Source organism: Cyprinodon tularosa, unplaced genomic scaffold (genome assembly GCF_016077235.1).
Source record: "Cyprinodon tularosa strain WSP-4 unplaced genomic scaffold, ASM1607723v1 ctg43, whole genome shotgun sequence".
In the NCBI taxonomy this organism is placed as follows: Eukaryota; Metazoa; Chordata; class Actinopteri; order Cyprinodontiformes; family Cyprinodontidae; genus Cyprinodon; species Cyprinodon tularosa.
Genome location: NW_024039152.1, coordinates 641,008 through 665,478, shown reverse-complemented (window position 1 = coordinate 665,478; position 24,471 = coordinate 641,008). Strand labels below are relative to the sequence as shown.

Below are 24,471 nucleotides of genomic sequence, written 5' to 3'. Positions count from 1 at the left end.
CAGTCACCTCTGCAGATGGGTGGAGAGCAGCTGGATAAAAGCCTCCCTGTCACACAGCAGAGGTGACGTTTGAGGAACCCAGGAAATCTAAACCGAAGCAGCACAAACTAAAAGAACCAGTTGATCCATAACAGAGGGACCCACGGCAGCAGCAGGACAGTTGTGTGTTTTAGCCACTAAAAGTAACTGCACCTTGGGCAGGAGGAAGTGTGAACATGCAGCGTGGACAGTTTTCACGAAGTGAAGATCAGCAGAAAATCTTTTGGTTTGTCTCGGAGGAAATGGTGATCGGTCCGGCTCAGTTCGCCGCTTCTCTAACTCTGATCCATGCGTCACCATTTTGTCCCAACCTACATCTACATTGCATTTCTTTCTTCTTTCAGAAAAGCAAACTCATTTCACAAATGACTAAAACCACACGATACATCAGGAACCCTGGTGAAACAGCCAACACCTAATCTGAGCAGGTTGGCTTTAAGCTGTTGTACTACAACAGCTTGAAAAACGCCAGGATATGCAGATAAAAGTGTAGTCTAAGTTATTCATGGGCCGAGATAGGAGGGAAAATGTGACGTTAACTTAAACAGGACAGATCAAGTCCTCCAGTGATCTTCCAGACTGAGCTTAACCTTTGGCCTGGGCAGATTGCATGTTCACACTTACCGGGAAAGTTTCACTTTTGCATTTTCTTGTAAAATGTTAAAGGGAACCACGCTGCCTGCCCCCTTCTATTTTCTCCTACAGTGACCTAAAGCCTTTTTATTCAGAAGAAACCCAGGAAATTCAACAGAATTCTTTAATACTACCATCTCTATGGGTGTTCTAGATTATTCCGTTAAAATGTGCTCACAGTAAAGGATTAAACTTCCCTATTTTTGGTTATTCCAGCTGTGAACCAGAACCTGTGTTGGACAGAATCATGACTGCATTCTGTCCCAGCGATGCCTACAGCAGAACAGCAACCTACTGACCCACTAAAGGCCTAATACTACGTGACAAAGACTAATGCATGCATTAGTGAGGGACAAGGCAACAAACTAACAGACAACCTAATTTAACGATCAGCTCCTAATTAAACGTAGCACCACTAAACTGCAATCTGTAATGTGCAAGAAAGTTAGCGAGCTTCAAGCTCATGCACCTCTTCATGGTTATTCTTTCAGTCTCATCTGAATGGACTGTGTTAAAGCACCTCCTGCTCCAGGCTTAGACTATCAAGCAACCGACTATGGAACAAGACTGATGATTACGGAAAGGCACAAAGGTAACACTTATTTACAGAACTGACAGGGCAGCCAGCAGCAGTATCAGACCAAGTCACATCTGAAATGTTTGACGATATGCTAAGATCTCTAACTGTGAACACAACCTGCATCAAAGTGATAACAGTGATTTCCAAAAAGTACCATATCACCATTACATCACTTAACACACACAAAAACGTGTTTCAAGGGGTTTGTAAGAAAGAAAAAAGCAGCACAAACTTGGGAGAAGTAATGTTCTACAAATAAATCATGAAAGTTTGGAATGTATCTGTATTCTGCCGCTTTTATTCAGGTACCGTGAAATAAAATCCAGCATAAAGGACTCCCTTGTATAAATCCAGCTGTTCTGTGGATGCCTGGGGGGTTTATAAGAAGAAAAAAAACAGCTTGATGAGGACTGGGACAGTGGAGCTGGTAGAAAAGTGTTTTTATATATGATGCATCAAGATTCCACAGCTCCATTACCAGTTATATTTTATATTTTAACAAAATTCAGAATTAAGTGCACAAAAAGTCCTGTACATAATCTGCAAGAAGAAAAAGGTTATTGTAACTCAATAACATGCATTTGGGATGAATTAGGGCAGGGGCTGTAATCCCAGTTTTATCATTTAACTTTGAAAGCCCTAGGGCTGAAACAATTAACCGGATTAATCGATTATTGAAAAAAACCATCAACTAATTAAGTAATCGATTAATCGTTAACTAGAGTATAGACTCTAATTCATGCCTCACACTTAAGGCAGTAATTATATCAAGATTGTAAAAAATATATAAACAATTTGCATTTAAGATTAAAAAAAAATGTCAATATCTAGAACTCAAGTGGAAAATTTTGAATTTCAACTGGTTTAAATATGTAAAAAACTAGTTTGAGGAACCTTCAGCTATACAATTATTACTCTATTAATTGAAAAAATAATGGACAGATTAATCGATTTGCAAAATAATCATTAGTTGCAGCCCTAGAATGCCCCCTTTCTTTGTTACGTTTACAGAAAAAAGCTGCTACTACAATTGACAAACTTTTGGCCATACAGTGCATCTGACCAATCAGATTTTTGCCCACCTAGGGATTAGAATAAATAAATCTCTGTGTTCTTGCAGATTGTAGATTGCAAGAACAAAGATTGCAGAATGTACAGGAGCAAATTAGTTAGTTTTTTTTATCCAAGGATTCTAAGCAGAGTGCTCTAAAGAAAAATTAACATTACAGGCCAATAATTACAATAAAGACTCTTAATGGGCCACTCATAACTCTGGAGCTACAGATTATGATTATTTACAGATTATTATTACAGATTATGACAAATAAATCTAGTCTGATGAGAAGGCCACGGGAAAGCACATTTTCCACAATCACAAAACTGGCCAAAGAAACTGCAACCTAATTTGTAAAGACTGGTGGGAATACAGTATCCCCTGTTATGACACAATAGTTGCAGCATCATGCTGAGGGAATGCTCCTTAGTAGAGATAGAAAAGCTCACAAAAACAGTAGAAACACAACATAATGCTTGCAGCTGTAATTGCAGCAAAAGACACGCAAGTATTTACTCAAGGGGGGCTGATTACAAGTCCATTCCAAACTTTTCAGATTTTCATTTGTCTAAAGCAAAAAGCAAATGTATGATTTCATCTCCACAGTTATGTGCCGTTTTCTGGTAGTTTTACACATAAAATCCTGATAAAAAATACACTGAGATTTGTGGTGATAAAATGTGAAAAAGTTCATTATGTTGGCGAGATGATGCAACATTACATGCACTCGCAAAAAATGGATAGAATATATTAAATGTAGAAAAAAATACAGAGCTGTGTACTGGTCTGCTAATTTTACCACCCAAAGCTACATCTGTTAGCCGCCTATTAGAGCACAAGCTCAGGACTTTAGGTCAACACCCCGGTCAGGGTCAACATGGGACAGTCCTTGAATGAGGGTGGGTCTGACACAGATGGGTTTCTAATATATTAGCCTACCAGTGTTAAGCTAACAGCAACGAGCAGAGGTCTTCAGGATGAGTTTTTTTTATGATAAAAGGGAACATAATGTAGCACATACAACCCTGCAAAGCTGAAGACAGCAGAGATCCTGAATGTTGACCTGTTTCATAAAGTTTAATGCATACTAGTTAAGATAGTTAAGATATGACTTTAATAAGAAATATGCAATTTGTCCTGAAGTACCGTCACACATCAGGAATAAATCTGTCAACTTAGCCATGGTCCATATGCATACTTTAAAAGAGATCTAGCTGATTTCATGCATGCAACCATATGGCATTGAATGTATCTTTTGCATTCAGACTCACGTCGTCAGCTCTGGCTGCAAAATGATCAGCTGCACCAACAGCAGCCTGCTCAGCTCACACACACCCAGCCCTGTTAAGGTGCTCTACCAAGTGTTAATGAAGGTAAATGGTGAAAACAAAGAACGCACAATGTGAACTGTACAGCTCGAGATAGTAGTTTGGTATGAAGAGAGGGGGAGACATGCAGGCAGGTCTACGAGCAGGGTGGTGGTGTGGGTTCAGCACGGACATTTAGCACAAAAATTAGAAGAAAGAGACACAAAGGGCCTTTCCTCCGTGTCAAAACAACCTGTTCATCTTAAAAATGTGCTTGACAGACAGCGTTACACTGAATATAATCATGTATTCTCAGTGATGCAAGTAATACAGAAAACAAAGATTAGAATGAACTTTGTATTAGCTTGTTATACTTAATTCTATTCTCCAATAAAAAGAAAGCCACATTACTATGGCGTCTAACGGGCTACCGAGGAATTTCCTCAGCGAGCGTGCACAGGTGGCAGAGTAGCCCATCTTATTTAACCTTGAGTGGCGGCTCCCTCTCTAGCCAGCGAACTCGTACTTTCTGTTTATAGTGATACTCCTTGAGGAAGTCCTGCAGGGCAGGGGGCAATGGCAAAGAGCCTATACCATCATAAGTGGTCCATCGGCAGATGGCAGCCCGAGCCAGGTGCTGCAGGGTGAAAGGGAAGGTCCGGTTCAGAGGCACTGTAAGCAGTGGCTCAAAGAACATGCAAGCGCTGGGGTCTTTGTAGTGCTCAAGCAGTCCTGTAACGGTGGAAGAATGGAAAACACACGGATCGTGAGCATCGAAGCTGAAGTTGTGGTTCCACTGCTCGATGCGTGCGTGAAGAGATCTATTGTAACGGCGGAAGCTGACGGAGAAAAGGTAGTCCTCCTGGGCCGAGTCACGCAGCAGGAAGGTGCCTTCTGGTCGTCCGTCTAGAAGCGCCTCTGCCTCATAGCGGTCCATCACACCCCAGTAACAGGGCAGAGCTGTTATCTGCAAGAGGTCTGGCACCAGACAGTGGATATAGTCTATCTGGGTGTGAACCTTCCAGGGCCCAGGCTGCTGCCGGCTCTGGTGACCATCTCCAGAGGCATGCCTCTGCTTAGGTCTTCTAGCTTGAAGACATAAGGTGGTTGAATCCTCCTCAGAATCACAGTCCTGGGCTGATGCTGTTGCCCCCAACAACGACCCACACACCCCTGATGATCCCACGCTCACAGAGCTGGAAGCTCCGCTGGCACGTGCTTCCCCAGAGACCTCTCCAATGCCAGGAGCCATCTTTGGTCCTAGTTTGTAGAGAGAAGGACCTGGCACGGAGGCCTCCAGGGTGTGGATCTGTGCATTAGGAGGCGGGTCGACACCTTCCTCGATGCTAAGCCTGCGGCGTTCGCGCAGACGCTCCTCCTCATCTTCTGGTGATGGGTGGACTGGGTCGAAGGCATCCAGCAGGGCAGTAGAGGAATGAGGACTCACCGGTGCTGTGTGCTGTTTGATCAAGTGCCACTTATGTGCTAGGTCGGAGCCCGGTGGGAAGGGGCAGGTCTCCAACATAAGCTCAGTCAGGTGAATTTTCCTTTTGGAGTTAACAGGGTTTTTAGAATGTGAGCGTCTGCGAGCAGGTAGAGGTAAACACAGCCCGACTGTGTCGCTCAGGCGCTGGCGCAAAGAACGAGCGTTCGGACTTCTGCCCCCAGATCCAGAGTCATTGATCTCCTGGATGGAGCTAATTCCGTAACGCCTATCCCTGCGGTTCCCGCAGCCTCTTAAACGCCCAGAACGCCTGTCGGCCTCCAAAGAGCTCTGGGTTTTTGTGGAGCATGAGTGCTTCTTCTTGCCCCCCCACGGAGCGTGTCGGGAATAAGAGTCTCTCCGTGCCATGGGAACACCACCAGAGATTCCTCTGGCATCCTCAGAGTCCTTATCAACAGAGATCTCTACAATCTGCGGGATATCTGACACACAGTTATGATGACGGCGTCCTGTTGCGACCACTGGTGCTGGCATGAGGCTCCATGACTGGCTGGAGGTGGCAGGGCCCTGAGCCTCAACCTCTGCGCCTCCCTCACCAAGATCCACCACACACTGGACCGTTTCTACCTCCACTCTGTTTTCAGTAGATCCCGCACTGTGGAAGAGAGTCTGGCATCTGCTCTTGAGGCTGCTCCACATGTTGCCCACTGTCTTCAGGAAACGGAGCACCTTGGACCTGGCAATGACAGCAGACATCATGGATTAATTCACAAGTGGACTGTTTTAACCAAAACAATGTTTTCAATTCTGGAGAAAGAACCCTGCAAAGAGTCCCCTTCATTTTAATTCCTCAGGCTACTGTGTCTGCAGTAATTAGTCTTGGTAGGAGCGTAACAGGGCCAATGTGGCTCTGAGGTGGGGGAGCTTGAGTGGTTTTAACAGCAGCAGATTTAGGAGTTGCCAGGCAGACGTGAAGAGACACAAGGCCATGGCTATAAATGAACCTGGGATCTGCTCACAGCTGATCTGCTGGTATGTACTGTATTACAGAGCCAGTCTAGACCTGACCAAAACCTTTCCTTGCAACAGCAACAGACGAGGCACAATTGCATGCTTTCCCTCCATCTTTAACCCCCTGTTCTCACACACTTACTGCTGATTTATGACTCAACACCACCAAGATGTGTCAGGGATTTGGAAGAAATTAGATGACTAATTTTGGAAGGATTTTATTTTATTTTTTGTAACTTTCCTATTAACATGACTCACCTTAATAAGAATTACTGTAGTGCAAACTTTTACTAAAAGAAGTACACCCAAAGTACTTATTTCTAAAACCACAAAATAGCGCTAAAAAGTGAAACAGATGATAATGAAGCATAGTTTAACATTTGAATTACCACAAACCTGAAAAACAAAAATAAGTATATGCTTTTGTTCGGCCCTCTTTACACCAATAAACTCTGTTTATCCATTTTCCTTAAAAAGTCATCTAACTAGCAATTAACACTCGTGTGCTATAATTCAAGATGAACCCAGCTGCTCTGTAAGGCTTTGTTAATGAACATCAGGTGAATTAAAAGCATAAAAAAAAAACAACAAAGCATACAGCAAATGGTTCAGATCGAAGTCATTCATGGCTACACGACACATGAATAAAATGTACTTTGATTTAAACCTGTAATTTGAATGTGGAAAAACATTAAATCCTTTAATACTTTTAGCATAAAAGCCTCATTAAACCAAATTATAAAATCACACATGCCTAGCACAGTTTCACCATCGCCCACTCAGCACTTTCTCTTCGTCTTGAACATTTTCTAACGAAACAGTTCAATTAAAGTGAAGTCACATCAAGTAGAGTCTGAAACGATTACATTTATGACAGTTCCAGGTGAAATGACTCAAGTTCACAACTCTGCCACTTTGTGAAAGTGTAACTTCTTAATTCTGTACATGTGGTGATGTTCAGTACTCTAGAGTTTCATGCAATGTTTAATAATATTCAGCTTACCATGTCCAGTAGGTTGTGCTCATTAGAAAAAGGTTTAATATTACAGGAATGAAAACAGATGTTGAAGTAATGCAACTATATTTAATACACATGTATATAACTTTACCCTTTTTGGAACCCTGGGTTTATTACCATCAGAAATTAAATAATCTACCGATAAGAGAAAATAAGAACTTTCCAGACAGTGAGGATGCCTGGGTACTAGACAAATGAATAACTGGAGAGATAACATGTTCCCGGTGGCTGTGGGACTCCAAAGAATCAAACTAGAAGAACTGGAGGAGTAGGGCAGGAAAAGGGAGGTCTGATGATCCATCTTGGACCCATCCCAAAAGACAAATGGATGGTAATAAATTATCCACTGAAAGAGGTGGTGCCATTTCACAGGAATGCCACAAGTAGAAATATTTAAAAATTCAAATTTGATTCACAAATTAAAACCTTTTATTCTTAAAGGGCAGCTATGTCAAAAAGCTAAGATATACAATGTTACAAGGCAAAATACATAAACAAAACGTAGAGTATGTATGAATTACGTGGAACATAACAGACCCAATACTGCATCCAAGCAGGCTTTGTGATGCAATACTGGACACAATGATGATTGCAATATACTGTAGCTACAAATCAACATCTAACAAAACAGAATTACAATTGGATTGGGAGGAAACAGATGTGTAGCCTGAGAAAACCATTGATCAATGAGGTTAGTTTCTACAGAGCATATTGAACAGTGATGCAAAGGAGGAAGGGGACGCTACTTAGGGGTGATGGGTGCAGCTGGGTAAATACATGAAGAGATGTGCCACACCTGATGCCTGCTGCATGAGGCTGTGGATGTTGGCCAATGATCAGAGAATCCATAGGTTAGTGAGGCCAACGTTCTGCAATGAATGGAAGTCAACCAACTACCTGATGAGTTGAATGAGCGGGTTACACTTCCTTCCACGAATACATGGGCATATTGAAGATAAGGTCGGAATCGATGGGTCTCACACTGGGGTTTAGTAGTTCAAGAAGCATGGGACATTCACTGGCCACAACGTAATAAAGACCCAATCTAGAGTGTTAAGGATCAGCCCGAGGACACGTTTGTACAACTGTCCAACATGCATAATCTCTTTAGTACTGGGGTTACAAATCTATTCAGTTCAGAAAGGATATAAATGAAGTTCAAACAGCTTATTGAAACTATGCCACAGCAAATGTGTGCTTTGAAAATGACACATTAGAGTGACTTATCTTTTGAATATGCAGTGCTATAACCTCATAATTAATGGTGGCTCAGTCTGTTACACTAAATGTGGTGCAAGCTCACTAATCAGATAATGGAAGGGTCAGACATTGCTGACTGAGGAATGCTGTAGAGATGTCCCGATCCAGGTTTTTGCATTTCCGATCCGATACCGATATTGTTTTTGGACTTCCGATCCGATACCGATACCGGCCGATACCAGCCTATTCAAGCATGCATTTAAGTTTAAGTTAAAGTATTTAGCCTTAGTTGTAAGACTCATGTTGAAAAGGGTTTTAGTACTCTTGATAACATCTAGCCAGCTGAATTAGGTGAGATTGAATAAAACACAATGCTTGGTAACAACAAACGTACCTGTTTATTAAGAGATAAACACAAACTGGACAAAATTATGAATAGCAATCTGAAATTGCACAGTGAACAGTAAAACCGTAAACAGTTAAAGGTGCAAGTATTACTGTAAGTTTTAATAAAAATGCAAAACAGACAAGAGTGGAAAATATTCTATTAACTTAGAATCAGGACTCTACTCTTGAAAAAAGACACTGCTTAAAAAAAAACAGTGCAAATAACAGTGAACTATTACACAAAAATGCCTTATACTCCCCAATCTCCTCCACACCTAGTCTCCATCTACACATCATGCAGGATAAAATAATCCCACACGGCTGACCACGGATCCCCTTGCCCGCTATCTTCCAATTCACCTGTTTTAATGGTTAGGCCGGGAGACAGACCCAAAAAGACCTGTGGGTGTGTTGAAGGTGTTCTGGAAAATGCGGACCGGATTCGGGGAACACTGGCGCAAAATAGTGGAATGGATCGTTTCAATCGGCGAAACTGGAAAATACGGACCGGATTTTTTTTTAAAAAACTGGATCGGCAGTCTGGATCGGCATTTTTACATTCTTTGCCGATACGCATTTTTTTGCCAATATCGGCGTCCCGATCCGATCCACGTATCGGATCGGGACAAGCCTAGAATGCTGTTAACTAAACTAACTAAAAATACCCCCTTCTTTTAATCACCAGAGGTATAAAGAACAGTATTATAGTAAGCAGGTTTGGAAATTAACTTTTTGATTCACTGGCCAAGTGGACCAGAAGATAAAATAATTTACTGGCCAAATATATTTTAACCTGACAAGGGGGGGGGGGATAATTTACTCTCACATATTTTAAGGAACGTATTATTTCACTAATTGCATTTTTGTTCAATGCAAACAATGTTACAGTAAAAGGTAATGTAGTCACATAAATTAAAGTTGTAATTTAGAATTTCATTAAATTTAAAAAGAAGTGCAAAAGCAAAATACTTTTGATAAAACAATCATAAAAAACATTGAAAAAACAGCACACTATTTTCATTTATTACACTGTCCATAATTAAAAGGGTAGCTTTTCTTCCAATGGCATGGGCAGTGCTAATTAATATTTTTATCTTTCTGTGTCTGTGTCGATATAGCCATCAGCGGACTAACAGTTGCTGAGACATGAACATCCAGTGAATGTGTCAATTACTGCGCTTATGTCCATGGATGCCCCCCAGTTTCACAGATAGACAGCCAGTGACAAACACTGAGCAGCTCATTAGCATTAGCATCATCGTCATAACTAGGCCAGTCTCTTCCAAAACATTCTTCCCGAAAGCACAATTTTTCAATAAACTTTCTCTCCGCCTTGGAGGCTGTAGATCCTGGCCCACCCTCCTCCTCATCGGCATGCTCTCTTTTATGAGGCTTGGTTGCTCCAACCATATTCCACCACAGATTGCCAAGTGGCGATCTTGTTGCCAAATTACAGGGTGTTGGGGGTGTCCTCTCCGTACGCACATCTGTCTAGGAGCAGACAGCTGAGAAACAAAGGGACAGTCGGGGGACTTACCAAAATAAAAGATGAAATGACGATACTGAAGAACAACTTTGGCCCAATCAGTAGCTACGTTTACATGGACACAAATAATCGGATTGAAGGCCTGATCAGATCAAAAATGTTTCATGTAAACATGTCAGACTGAAGATTCTAATCCGATTCGGTCCGATCGGATATAAATTTAATTCCGAAAGAGAGAGGTGGTTTTTGCCGATCGCCATTCTGATTGGCGTCCATGTAAACACCCATTCGGATCTAAAGAGTAAAATAATCTTCACTGCGCATGTGTGCGACGTCAGCGTGACGTTTTTCCGCCTTGTCAACAACAGGAAACCACCGGTCGCTCTCGCTCTCGCTGTGAACAACATGGCGGGAGTAGTCTAGGAACGCCGACTTATACACTCAAGTTCATTTAAAGTTTCAGGAAGCAGGAATTTATCCTCCTCCTCTTCCTCTTTTCTCTCTCCACAGCCCACTCGCTCTCCCACGCCGGTTCAATCGCTCATTCTCTACATTTTCTCTCGGACATTTCGATGCCAAGCGCTTTTTTCCTCCTCTCTCCTTTTTTCTTTCCGCTCGCTCCGAGCGCATCGTTTGTCAGGCCTCCCAAAAACCAGACGCAGACAGAACTGCCAAGTTTGGCAGGAAGTTCTGCGCATGCTTAAAAGATTTAATCTGATCCAACGCTTGGTACATGTATACACACGTCATGATCGGATCATTTCATTTAGTGTCCATGTAAACGGAGATTTTGAATTTCCGATCAACCAAGGTTTGGATCGGATCGGGGAAATTTTGCGCATGTAAACGTAGCTATTGACTCGCCTATTGGAGAATGGTGTTCTGGTATTAACTCGCCAAATGAAAAAATGAGACACATTTGACCAGTGGCGAGTGTTCATTTCAGACCCTGGTGGTAATGAATTACATTTTGATCCCAGTCAACAATGTTTGATTTCACAATTGAATTACAAAGATAAACTGGCATTGGAAATGCGACTAATAGAAAGCATATTTAATCAAGTCAAGCACAATAAATCACTTGACCAACAAGCAGCGGTGGACTCTTTCAGAACACTACAGGATCAAAAAGCTACAGCTATATTGTTGTAATAGGTCTGTAGCTGCTGAGAATAATCAACTAGAATTCACCAAAAGCAGACTTTTCTGATCCTTTTAATGACAGGGCTCCGGTATGCTAAAACATACCCTGAAGAGGCTGATATTCACAACTATGTTTAGAAAAACTGTTCCACTTAAAGCCGAAATCATAACAAACCACACAGGTTGCAAGAAACAAAGTTGTTCAGGCAAGCATGGACTGAACACAGCCCACCCTCATAACTAACATGAATCCCCCCCCATGCTCAATGAAACCCAATGAAGTTCTCTTCCCCCTCCCTGACTGGTATATCCAAAGTTAAACAGCTGTTTAACATTAGAGATGCACAACTTAATGAGATCGAGTCAACCAGTTTTTCCTCTATGCTGGTTCTGATCAATGACTGGTCCGTTTTAAGAAGGCTGTAAGTATGAGGTAAGAGGCCCACAGAATGCTGCTCTGGGTCCTCTAACAAGACCCTTTGGCCACTGAGTTACTGACTGCTTCTTAATGGTCATGACTTAAATACAGAAGACAATTTTCATTGGAATATGTCACTGCAATGACCTAAATTAGCATTTTTATTATCAAGTGGGTCCTATGAAGGAGTTTCCAGATGTCATTCAGCAGATGAGATAATTTGATTTGGTCAGCCCTTAATTAATGACTGTGGCTATTGATAGGCTATTTAAACTGCATAAAAACGTTAAAACTTTTTTTTTAAACTCTGTATTTGTATCAAATATGCGTCTGTTATCTTGAGACAAAAAAAGGGAATCGATGCATAAATGGTAAATGTGTATGGCCTTTAATTATTCCAGAATTCAAAGCACTACCAATGAAGATGCAGAACCCAAGAGTTGCTTAACAGATTGTTTGATTGTGGTTTGTGTTAGTCATAATCATGACAGTACAATATAATGAGCGGAATATGATACAACTACAAGTGAAATCCCTATAAGCACTAAAAGAACCAAGAGTTGCATATTTCATTTTGATTTCAACATCTATTCTTAGTCGTTTCTATGCACAATCTCTTCCTAAACAAATGTGAGCGTTGCCAACGACTGCAGCCAATGCACTGATCAAGTCCACATCCATTTTGAGCCATCTTCAAACTCGACTGGGCTACTTTTGTTCTCTAGCTCCCTAACACACCCATTCCCTTGGGAACACTGTGATCTTAGACAGGATTTGGGTAGAAAATGCCTTCCCTGCTCATACCAGAACAGAGTCAATTAGAGATTTGCAGCAGCTTTACATTTATATTAGACATTCAAGACAGTAGAGAGCAGTAATGAATCTGCAATCAACTTATCAAAAGTCTGGTTTTATTATATAAACCCCTGAAATCCCATTAAAAACAAGGATGCATTAAATTATAAGTGTTCTTCAAGATAGATTAATGCCTTGGATGGCAATTAAATATAAACACACAAACATTTGAAGAGCAAAGGAATCATACTACATGCCAACATTTAATTCCAATTCATTTCTTCCACATTTTTAGGTGCAAGTTCTAAAATTGCCAGCAGTTCATGTCATCCAATCCCATCTTTGACACATTTTTAAATAATTTCCAAAAACTTTGTTTTTTCGACCAAACCTTCCTTTGAAACCAGATTCCAATTTTTATACTTGAGGTACCTATCAAAGAACTACAACTTAATGTTTCTCTAACCCATCTTGTTCGTGGTACTCAAAAGGAATCCTGTTTAGGTCCTTATGAAAATATCATTCAGTCATAAACATTTGGGTCCTTAAGTACCTCATTTGAGATACCTATGGAGGTAATCCAAAATCTTTAAACAATCCAGTATACAGAAAAAGCTGTTTAAAATCTTTTTGGACATTTCGTTTCGATTAGGAATCAAACCCCCCTTAATATACTGACAAAGTAAAAAATTATCAAAATCACTAGGGATAGGATGCAAAATAAAAGCAAAACACAATGGCATCAAATAAAATTGTAGATTTGTTCATTTGAGCATCTTTCTCAATACTTAAGAAATAAAAAAAAATTCACAATGTCAACCGGCTAATATGGCTGCCACAGAGGTTCGACCTGAAGATGCCAAATCATGCAAGAGGCACATAGTATTGTCAGGTGGACACGTCTGAAGCTTTTATACTTGATGCAGCTTTTCCCCTTTCCAATATTCCAGCTGACTCAAGGTGGGTGTATAGTCACAGACCAAAGCTAACAACTGACGTTTTCAAAACGACTGCGTCCTTCAAGAGTCACAGCAGGCTTTTAGCTAGCATTGCATATGGGAGTATATTGTACGCTCTAAAATGTACACCCTGTTTTGTGGATGTATGGCTTTGGTACACCCTAATTTTCCCCCAGAAACTTTGCTCAAATGTTCAAAATTTCCTAAGCTGTAGACGCTAGAGTTGGAAATTTTTGCTGCTTGACGTGCCACATCAACCAACCAGAGAAGCTGATCTGCGAGCTGACAGGGGGACCTACAGCGCTCCTGATGCAAAGTGCCAAGTTCACTCCACTGAAACTGCTTATTGATGCCCTGTTAACTAAAAATCCAAAAACCTGCTAGCAAAATTTGTTCGCTAATATTCTGGTGCTTGCAGACAGTAGAGGGGGGAAAAAAAACCAAGAGGCAACCTGGCCTGAGGCAGCTACTGCGGGGGATTCCCATTGACAGCACACTGCCGGTGGGGGACAGCGCACATCTGCCAGCGAAATAATACTTTATGCCAGGAACATAATCCTAATGAACTGACTGCACAATGTTTTACTTGGACATTCTAACATGACAAAAATATATATTAAAACTACTTTTTACCCAATTATCAGAGCAACATAGCACAGTCACTATCTGCCAGTAAACACAGGAGCACCACAAGCATCAAAAACATCTGTACATAGTTTACACGCCTCAGGAGTGAAGATGCTCTTAAGCTGCATTCCACCTCAGAATGTAGAAAATAGTGTTTCAGAGAGTCTACACTTCAACATTTTCTGGGGGAGGATACTCCCAGACTCCCTAAAGACGTGATACACCCTATGAAGTATTAGCTAATTTATTATATTAGCTATAAGCCTGAGTCACAGCAATTTATTTAACAATATAAAGTCTTTAACAATCTTATCATCATTGTAATGTTAATTAACTAAATCATAAGATGTCTAAATGTGGTAAACAAGCCGTTCCTTGTGTACCATTTTTTTGCACACCAAGCTGTCCCAGCAGTTGCAAACCCCTATAGTTTGACGGTGTTAAAATATATGCCATATGAATGCTGCGCATTATAGGCCAGGCTTTAATGACCCTAAAACTAGCCTGGAGCTTGTTTGTCTCTTTACTATTCCCTAAACCCAGCCATTCCAATTGGCTTTAGGATTATTCTAGTGGAGACTCGTTCAAATTAAAAAGTTTGTCTTCTCAACAGTTGCTAGATTTTCATTAATGAGGGATTACACCAAAGAATACTTTTCAAATGCGGTGAGAATTTTTCTTTTCGAAAAAAAACAAAAAAACTAAGAGGCTTTTTTTTTGTTTGTTTTAAAATGTCGAAGGATTTAGAAAACTTTATTATTGGAATTTTAATTACAACTAGAGCTTTGATTATGGAATATACATTGTTATTAATTATTTTCAATGTATACACAAGCGAAAACTAAGCTGTATTATTTTTGTTAGTGTGGGTTTGACAAGTGCGTTGCAATATTATGTAGATGTGATGTTACTTGTTTATAATAAAATAAAAAATTGTTTTAGAACTTTATATTTTTGCCACCGAGAGCCTTCAATTTACTATAAAATAGGTATCAAGCTGCAAAGTAGTGCTTTTTAAGCAATTTAATAAAAACAAAATATCTTCTGCAATAGAGTAAACAGGCATACACTATTTTAGAAAAATAAAAACACTAGCAGAACTGTATGATCTCTGAATTTTTGCGGTAGGAAACAAACCACGCAAATAAAATCATTATAGCCCAGAGAAAGTAAAGAACGTGTGTTGGTTAAAGGCAGCAGCTATCAGTGTTGAGATAATGGGAGGAGCTTCTTTAAATTACAGCTTCAAACTGACGTTTATAAAATTTTTGTTCCTGCACATAATGAGCAGATCACAAGCATTTAGCCTTCAGTAGCACTTCTTTTGTAGGAATGCCGTCACTGAATGAGTGGCTCTTTCATCTGTGCTCCTGCTGAAGTTGCGCATCGCTCAACGTGCGCTTATACAAGGAAACTGTATTCCTTATTTATACATGGAAGTTACAAATAATAAATTTGTTTAAAGCGTGGTTATGAGTATAGTGTTATTGAATTTTCTAAACTAATTAGTTACAGTGATAGTATGCAAATAATTAGTTAATGTTAGTTGCTGGGTTTGTCAACCATACAGGTTCTAAAGCTGTATTGATATTCTGACTGATATTAATACTTGGTTTTCTACATTTATATATATATAAAAATATTCTGATGCTTCCCAAGTGGAGGATGCTTTTGGCCGAATAGAGAATTAATTACTTCAAAGGTAAAAAGAAAATAAATATTGTTGGTATATGCATTTATAAAGCAAAAATTATTGAAGTTCTTAAGTCTTGATGCATCTAAGCACAAATAAATATAAATTCCCACAACTGGCCACCCAATCATTGATCAGAGCCTATCTAAATCCCACCAAAAGATGGTTTTGCCCTGCAATTCAATTGTATTAGTTATTCATTTTACACCTTTTCCATCCTGATCAGCGATCAACGACTAAAACTCAAGTCTTCAGCCTAGCCATGTGAAAGTAAAGAATGAACGTGTGCGTATTTGTCAGTGCGATTAGTTGAAAGCCCCTTCAACACAATTAGAAAGGTGCATATATATTAAGGCATATTCAACACTTTATTTAAAAGTATTTTTTTTTTGTAAAATTGCAAAGCATAAAGATCGCCCCCTGCCTGCAATCTGCAGCAGTCCACATCAGCATACCGGTATTATGCAATTAGCTGCAGAATCAACATTGTGCATGACTACATCAGTACAAGATTAGTGTGGCGCCTAAAGTTATTTTAGGGTTATCAAAACCAATATTGGTCTAAAATATGAAAGTATATCAAAATCAGGACACAATAAGATGGTTTTAGGCAATACTTAGTTACAAACCTCAGCAATACAGGTGCTATGAGCAAGACACTAAAAACCAAACTCATGATTCTGTTGGATCACCAGAAAAGTGACTCAACTGATGTAAGACCTATTTTATATTTAAAACTGCAATCTTATTACACAAGCTTCCACAATTTGAAGGTATATTTATTTTACAGGCTTCATTTTCCACATTGTGGATGGATATTCATAGCTTTAAGGCAGATATTTTTGGAATACGGAATTGTTATTTAAATCTACCAATAGATTATGAAATTCTAAGATATAAAACAATCTTTTTGTGCCATCTAATACAGAAAGCACTGGATGCCCGATTGGATGACCCCCTCTTCCCAAATTAACTACTGCATTTGCACTTCTTACTCACTGCCACTGTAAGGAATAACTGATGGTTTAATACCAATGGCCGTATCTGTATCAAACAAGACTGGATTAAAATAACTCACAAAATCAGACTGAATCTAACTCCAAATCATGCCTCTTTAAAGTGCCTAGAAATATGTTTGATTGTGAATTGGTGCTATATAAATCACCTGGATGTTAGTAAAAAGGCATCAGCAAAGCAATTATACGATAATAGCGGGTGTACAGAAATTGTATGGAGGCCTTTGGCTTTCTGGAGGCCCCATTTTCCCCCTTGTCGCTGCCAAGTTAGCAGAGCTGCTAAGCCCGTTGTCGACCGACAACAGTCCCAGCACACCGCAGATTGTAGCTACACACCCAAGATAACATTATCGGCCCTTATATTTGTCCAACTGGCCTGGGTGTCTCAAACGAAGGCCCCATAAGATTTAAAATTACCTATTTTCGGCTAAAACTGTAATAAAGTTAGCGGCAAAATGCTAACAGCTAGCATTTTTAGAATAGGAATTTAACATTTCAGTTAGCTTTAGCTAGCAGGGTTAGCATACTAGCTTATGACAACCAACGACAGAAAAAAATGTAAAAATAAAACCAGTTAGTGTAGTGCGGCCTTTCGGTTGTTGGTGAAACGATAGTAGAATTATGGACATGCGAGTGGCTTCTTGAATGTGGATCTTACCGGGGTGCTTTCTGGAAGCCCTACTCAACGGCTCTCTTTGTCTGAAAAAAATGGCTATGAAGAAAAGTCGGGCATAGATCCCCCCAGAGGACCACGGCGTCGGACGAAAGCGCAGAACTACAACAGTTACTTGATGGTATCATCCCGGATGTATTTTAAAATAAATATATCTCCAAAAACACTAGGTAGAGTGATTAAAAGCTAAACTGATTTTTTTAAACGCCGCGACAGCCAGGTCCTCATCATGGTGGGGCTCCTCTTCCCTGCCTGGAGCATCCAATATGAGGGCTGTCTGAGCAGACACGGAGCCGGGGAGGAGGACAGGGCTCAACGTGAGGCAGCCCCGACTGACAGCGGCTCGGTCCAATGGAGGACTGCGTAAAGAGAACCACTTCCTGCAGAGGGAATACCCCGGAACCCGGTTAGCTCTGATAGGCGGGCCCGCTCACCAATGGATGTGAAGTGGGGGATGAAGCTCCCCGCTGGCTGCTACCATGTCAATGGGCTCTGCTACTTGGAAACGTGGAGAGGTGAAGGGATGCTGGTTCCTCCACATCCGGGCCAAGCAGAGGCTCATGCCATATAAAAATAAATAAATAAATATATATACCTTTTAATTCTGCTTATTCTTTAAACACGAAAATACTTGTATCTCTTCTTGAACTTAACGAAGAAAAATATATATATATGTATATAATATATATATATATATATATATATATATATATATATATATATTAGGGGTGGAACGGTCCACGGGGTTCGGTTCACGGTTTCGTGGTCACGGTTTTCGGTTCGGTATATGTTTATTGTTACACCGAAAAATAAGAAAACTTATAAAAAATTATAAATATTAATGAAAAAATAAAAATTAATGAAAAAAATCCCCCAAAATTAATGAATTGTAATTATTTTTAATGATCCGCGGAAACCATGGATCATTTCCGCATGTTTTGCTGCTTTGAATTTAATCATCTTGCGCATGCCCTCTACGATCTCCAAGGAACTCGGAGCGAAGCGGAGCGGAAGGAAGCCACAGCGGAGGCTGTAGGCTTTGCTTTGTGCAGGCGGTCTGGAGCGCAGCGGAGCTGAGCGCTGACAGAGCATGTGGGATGTCGGGGTTAGCCTGACATGTTGGTCATGTTGCTGTTAGCATAAACAAAACATGTTGCACAATGCTTGCACACTGTTGCACTTTTATCCACAACTTTCTTTCCGCCGTCATCGTAGTTCATTCTAAATGCCAAGTGGTCCCATACAGCAGACCTATAAAGTGCTGCTGGCGCGTCTTCCAACTCCTGTTCTTTCCCACTCGCCATACCCACACAATTCTCCACAACAACTGATTATTTTCTGCTACACCCATCTACGCTGCTTCGCTTCTTCTTCTTGTTTACTACTGGTGGTTGGCTTTGGTCGCAGTACCGCCACCTTCTGCTCTGGAGTGAGCACGCTTCGCCCCATGAGAAAAAGGAGCAGTGCATGAACCGAACGCAACACACGCGAACCAAACCGAGACAGTCGAACCGAACGGTTCGACGGTATATTAGGGTTCCATCCCTAATATATATATATATATATATATATATATAAAATGATGCAATTTTCTTTAGCCCTCCATTGTTTTCCATTTGATTGACAAAACAGAAGTGAGTGCATTTAGTGAGTTTACCTCTTGTGCATTTTTCACATGATGTAAACTAACATAGTACTCGAAAAAGATCAACATAATTATGCTTTGGGTGCATTTGGGTCGATGCACTCCAAAGAAGCACAAGAAACAAGCTGATGCACATTAGTGAACACCATGACAAAAAAGGCAATTTTACAAAAAAAAAAAAAGAAAAAAAAAATCTGGCCAGAAACCTTCGGTCTTAAAACCTCCATGCTACATTGAGCATAAAAGAGAGAATAGCAGCACAGTTCTGTTTAACTTATCCCTTTTTTTTATAACTTCTTTTAGCAGACAACCCCCAAGCTTCTGTTTTAAAAGCGATATAGAACCAGGCATGTCCATAGTCAGTCCTAAAGGGCCGCCGTCCTGCAGGTTTAAGACTTTTCCCTTTTTTAGCTCAGCTGATTTCCATTGATAGCTGATTAACAAGCTTTTGTTGAACAGCAATAATCAGAATAAACTGGGCCTGTGCTAAAACCTCAAAAACCTGAAGGACACCTGCCTCTGGGACTGACTATGGACTAGTCAGATATAGACTGAAATAATTACATTGTTTACTTTAAATCCATGCTTATACTAGCATTATAACTTGCATGGCATGTTTTACAAATCACAAGCTAAATTCCCTTTTATTAGTTCTTAGCTATAAGTTGTCAAACATATACTTTATTGGTTGACAAGGCAAATTGGTCTGTTGTTATTACAAGGGACCAATGAGATGGTATCAATTCAGTGTAGTTAGGCATTTAAATGCATTAACAGGACTTGATATTTTGAAGAAGAAGAAATTGCACTTTGATTGTGGTATAGTTGTTATTGTCTGCAGACCAGCTAAATTTAGCCGCTGTTTTGTGAAAGAAAATACTCCATTGAGGTCAAAGGAAAATGGCTAAACTGGTTTGATGATAGAGGGGAGATGCAGTGAAGATGACAGCAGCTCAAATTGTTTCAACCAGTAGCATTTCTGAATTAATGTGTTAAACCTTGGACCACATGTATAAAATATGATCATTTATGTTAAGCAAAAGCTTGATGGAGGGAAACATCTAAACACTGCTGGTTCAGATCATACTTGTTGTACAAAATGTCTAAAAAGATTTCCTAGACCAATAAATTAGAAACCATTCCAATCCAAAGTTTAGACCACTTATCCTCTTTTCTTTGTCAAGGAAAACACCTAAAACTGCTTTTAAACAAACAATATATATGTTTAATGTGCTGCTTAGAGTGCTACAAAATATCTATAGTGCAAAGGCTTAGGACACCATAGCTGTAGATCAAGTCTGACTTCAAGTTGGCTTCACAAACTAATGAAATATTACTCTCCTTCAGAGCAAACGTTGGTTCCATCTATTACATTAGGTCCTACAGAAGTAAAGCAGCCCATGACAATCACACTAACACCACTATAATGCAGGCAGGTCTGTTAATAACCAGGCCTGGGTGTGGTTTTTGAAAATGAACCATAAAATGTGCTTAAGTACAGCTTACAAATGATTTAGTAAGGGAGGCAACTTTTTTTTACTTAGGTTTATTTAGCAGAAGCTGCTTGTTTACACAGGGCTGTACCAAAGCATATCAATGGAAGATTAGGTGGAGGGAAAAAATGTGATAGGTAACTGTGCACCAGCTGCAGTGATAACCATAGTCTTCTGAAAATAGGAAAGCAAGACATGTAAGAGGGGAAACTCATGAGGTGTGATGGCGAAGTCAGAGATTCTTGTGATGTCAGCTGAATTGCTTATGGAGAACGAGGACTGGAATGTTGCTCGTCTGGGGGAAAATGGCTGGAGAACATTGGTCATTGATGTTAGTACAGTCTTTCCAAAATTCTGTGATTTTGTTGATGATGATGTTGTTTGTCAATTTTGTGTTCTGCATTTGATGGAACTTGTTTCTCAGCTGTCATAACTAGTAGGCCAACAACACATATGTCGACATGCTATTTCCTTAATTACATCAGTCAACTGATATTTATTAATTATTCAGTAAAGAGCACTTTATATCAAGGTTTTTAATACTTTATGTTTTTTCTCAATTGGATTCAAACAGCTTAAAACAATAATCAGTCAGAATTTATCAAAAGAGAACACTGGGTAAAAATGGGTTAACCAGAAATTCTGTGTTCTTTTTATTCTTGAAAGAAGAGGTTAATTAAATTCATTTTAGTATTTATTTCTGGCATTAAATTATTCTGAATCTCTTGAAATTGTGCTGAAAAGTACCTGGAGAGGGAAGCAATTACCTCTTATGGTCTCTTCTAATGTCTAAGGCAATGTCTAATGTATGTATAAATATATTTCTCACTCTCTGTGCAGCTGCACATCTGTTAACCTGACCCCCATAAGTTGATGCCCTCTTGGGACCCTCCGGCTGACAGTGCAAAGTGGTACATAGGCCGTTGCTCTTGCCTCACAGCTGTTGCTGTTGCCTCACACCAATAAAGTCCTTGTTGCAAATCCCAAAAGGTTTCTTTTTAGGAACTTTGTTTTCCACTTATTCCCGCCTTTTCCCATCGTGAAGTTTCAAAATGATACATTTACTCCATATCCAGAAATGAACTTCAGAGTAAATGTGTGTGTGAACTTTGCTTTTTTTGTTATTTCTTGCAAAATTTGCCCTTAACAACTATTGATACAATCTAATTTCAAGGAATAAAATGAAAGGTTTTCCAAAGACTGACATGTACTCATGTTATTGTTCAGCTGGAGGAAGATATACAGAAAGTAGGACGTCATACATTGTAAAAATTTATTTTAGGTGTTGTTTTTATAAAACAAACCAGGGAGTTACTGTATGCTTAATGTTTTCTGGGTTTTTTTTTTGGTATTTAGTTGTAAATCAAATTAATGATTTAATCAGGAAAAGGTCTGCGCATGACTAAGATGACAGCTCATCTCTAGCAGGATGCCCCCTATGAGGACTCTCCCAGTTTTCCTGCTACAATGACATCCTTCCTATCAGCCCAGTTACGGTTATTAGCTTCCAGACTGCTTGGAAAGGGAAGCCTCTTCATCCTATGCCAACGGGTATTTCCAAGTTTGCATCATGCATTGGTAACTCTCTCAAATGACAGCTTGCATCCAGCTTTCCAAGGTATAGTCAATTTAGCTAAAACAATCTGTGAAAAAGACTGGACCATGCCTTGAGGTAATCAATATCTGGGAGCTTGAGCCGTATCTTTAGGTCAACCTTAATTTCCTACTGTAATCCTGACCTTTTCGAGACTTTGACCAGTAGACTATTCTTTCTGCTCTTCTCCTTCTCAGACACAGGCAGGACCTTGGTAAAGCCAGCCAGATCTTCCTTTGGCTAAATGACTCATCATCCTGACAATATCTTGTAAACAATTATTAATAATGTTTTTTTTGTTTCAGTTGTGCAGCAGAATGTTGCCTGCCTTTAACCAATCCCCTAAGATGCAGTATAATGCTTGCACAGCCCAGGGAGCATCTTTAAGTGATTAGATCAGGAACCTGGCGGCTTGAACTGGGGATCTTGAAGCCTCTCCAGGTGGCAACTGTTCCTGAACTACCAGGACACCACTCCGAGAGCCCAGTGCGGGGAGCTGAAAGGGACAGATTTGCTTTCAGACAAGCTGTGCTTTGGTCATTAAGATAATTTATTTAGGTCCTAATGTTTCCTGCTGAGGTGCTGCATCGGCCATTGCCTTGGATGAAAGTAATGTCCAAGCAAACAGACTTACAGAATATCGGATCTGTTTAGTATTGCAGACCGCTTCAATGTTACTTTTCCAGCCAACTCTGTCACCCAGTTGAAGGACCAGGTACTTATACATTTCACCCCTTCAACATTTCATCTCCTTTGCCATTTTCAAATTCAAGATTCAATTCAATTCAGTTTTAATTGAGTTTTCAATTAAAATTCAGCGAGTTCACAGCGCATCGTCTCAGACACTTTACAGACACAATTCAAATATTACAGACAGATTGGTTAAAACCTGTTCTAAGTAAACCCAGCAGATTGCAGAAATTACTCCATAGGATGAACATGTTGAGACATTGACAGTGGCTTTCATTGTGCTCCTGAATTTGTAGCCATACACAACTTGGTATCGGTGGAGAGAAAAAGAAATTCCTCTCAAACTGGAAGAAACCTCCAGGAGAACCAGAGTTAGTGTTAGCAGCCTTCGAGCAAGGCTGATCAGGGGCTTGAGAAGATAGAGACATAAACACAAAAGGAACATGGAAGCTTTGATCCATAAATACCTTCTATGTTAGAGAAGCTAATAGTAAACTAGGTCATAAGGAGGCTCTGTCCAAGAAAGAGACAGTTAAAGGTATAGGGGAGGATCTTCTTTTTTTGGATGGATCATACTCATAATTATCACTCATTCTGGTGGTGAGTTTGACATTGTGTAAAAATTATTATTTTCGAAAAGAAGCTTGTATGAGTGATGCAAACAACAACTTTTAAAAGGAGCGTGCACGAGGAGAAATTGGCTCGTGCATGCTCTCGCACACATTTAATAGTCTTTCCCTCACATGAGCGGGTGCAGGGTTGTGCAGGTGCATTTTTTTTTAAGTGGAGAAGGTGGGTCTTTTCAAAAAATCCACAGAAATCCTCCACAATACCTTTAACCACATTAGCTCTGAGACTTTTTTTATGTCATAGGGTAAGAGAACACATAAAGTTAGTCACATTTGAATGTAGAGTATCTCTAGGAGGAAAACAGGACTACACACTGAAAAAACACACCTAACTGAATTATCTATAGCATTCAGTTATAGATAATATATTGTTTCCACACAATGACACACAGCAGTCCACTATTTCTACCCAGCATTCCAACTCAAACTCTTAGGTGTAGAGAATAAAAAGGAAGTGAAGGAATATGGATCCCTGTTGTAATCCTGTGCTATAGCCACCAGGTTAAATACACTGTCTTCAAGTTTCACAAGCAAATATTGTAAACATTGAGGGTAACTGAACAGAATTAGATAATTCCTTATTTTAGAAATGGTATGTATATGCATTTAAATTTTGTGGATATTATCCTTGTCAATGTTTCTTTCCAATTCAACATTCATATGAATATTACTTCATGGCTTGTAGGCTATCAGAGCAAAATCTGTCTAAACAAGGTTCCTATTAATTTAATTTATTTTCCTCCTAATACAGGAAACCATCTTATTTGGTCTATTCTTGTCTGATATTGCATTAATATGATGATCTGAAAGATTTGGTGACATTTAAGACATCTGTAGGGGCAGAAATAACTTTTCACAGCCCTGTAAATAACAGTTCACTGGAGAGCAGAGAAGAGCTCAGTAGTCTAAACAGATCAGGCTGTGCATCTCCTTAATA

General features: G+C 39.9%; 1 protein-coding gene across 1 annotated transcript; it reads right to left on the bottom strand.

The window, feature by feature from the left end:
• Nucleotides 1–3,399: 3,399 nt before the first annotated feature.
• socs5b (suppressor of cytokine signaling 5b) lies at nt 3,400–17,866 on the bottom strand. The gene is made up of 2 exons (XM_038299498.1): nt 17,469–17,866; nt 3,400–5,793 (listed from the first exon to the last, which is right to left on the bottom strand). The coding sequence occupies exon 2, from the start codon at nt 5,754–5,756 to the stop codon at nt 4,092–4,094; it is 1,665 nt and encodes a 554-aa protein (XP_038155426.1). The 5' UTR covers nt 5,757–5,793; nt 17,469–17,866; the 3' UTR covers nt 3,400–4,091.
• Between the last annotated feature and the right edge of the window lie 6,605 nt (nt 17,867–24,471).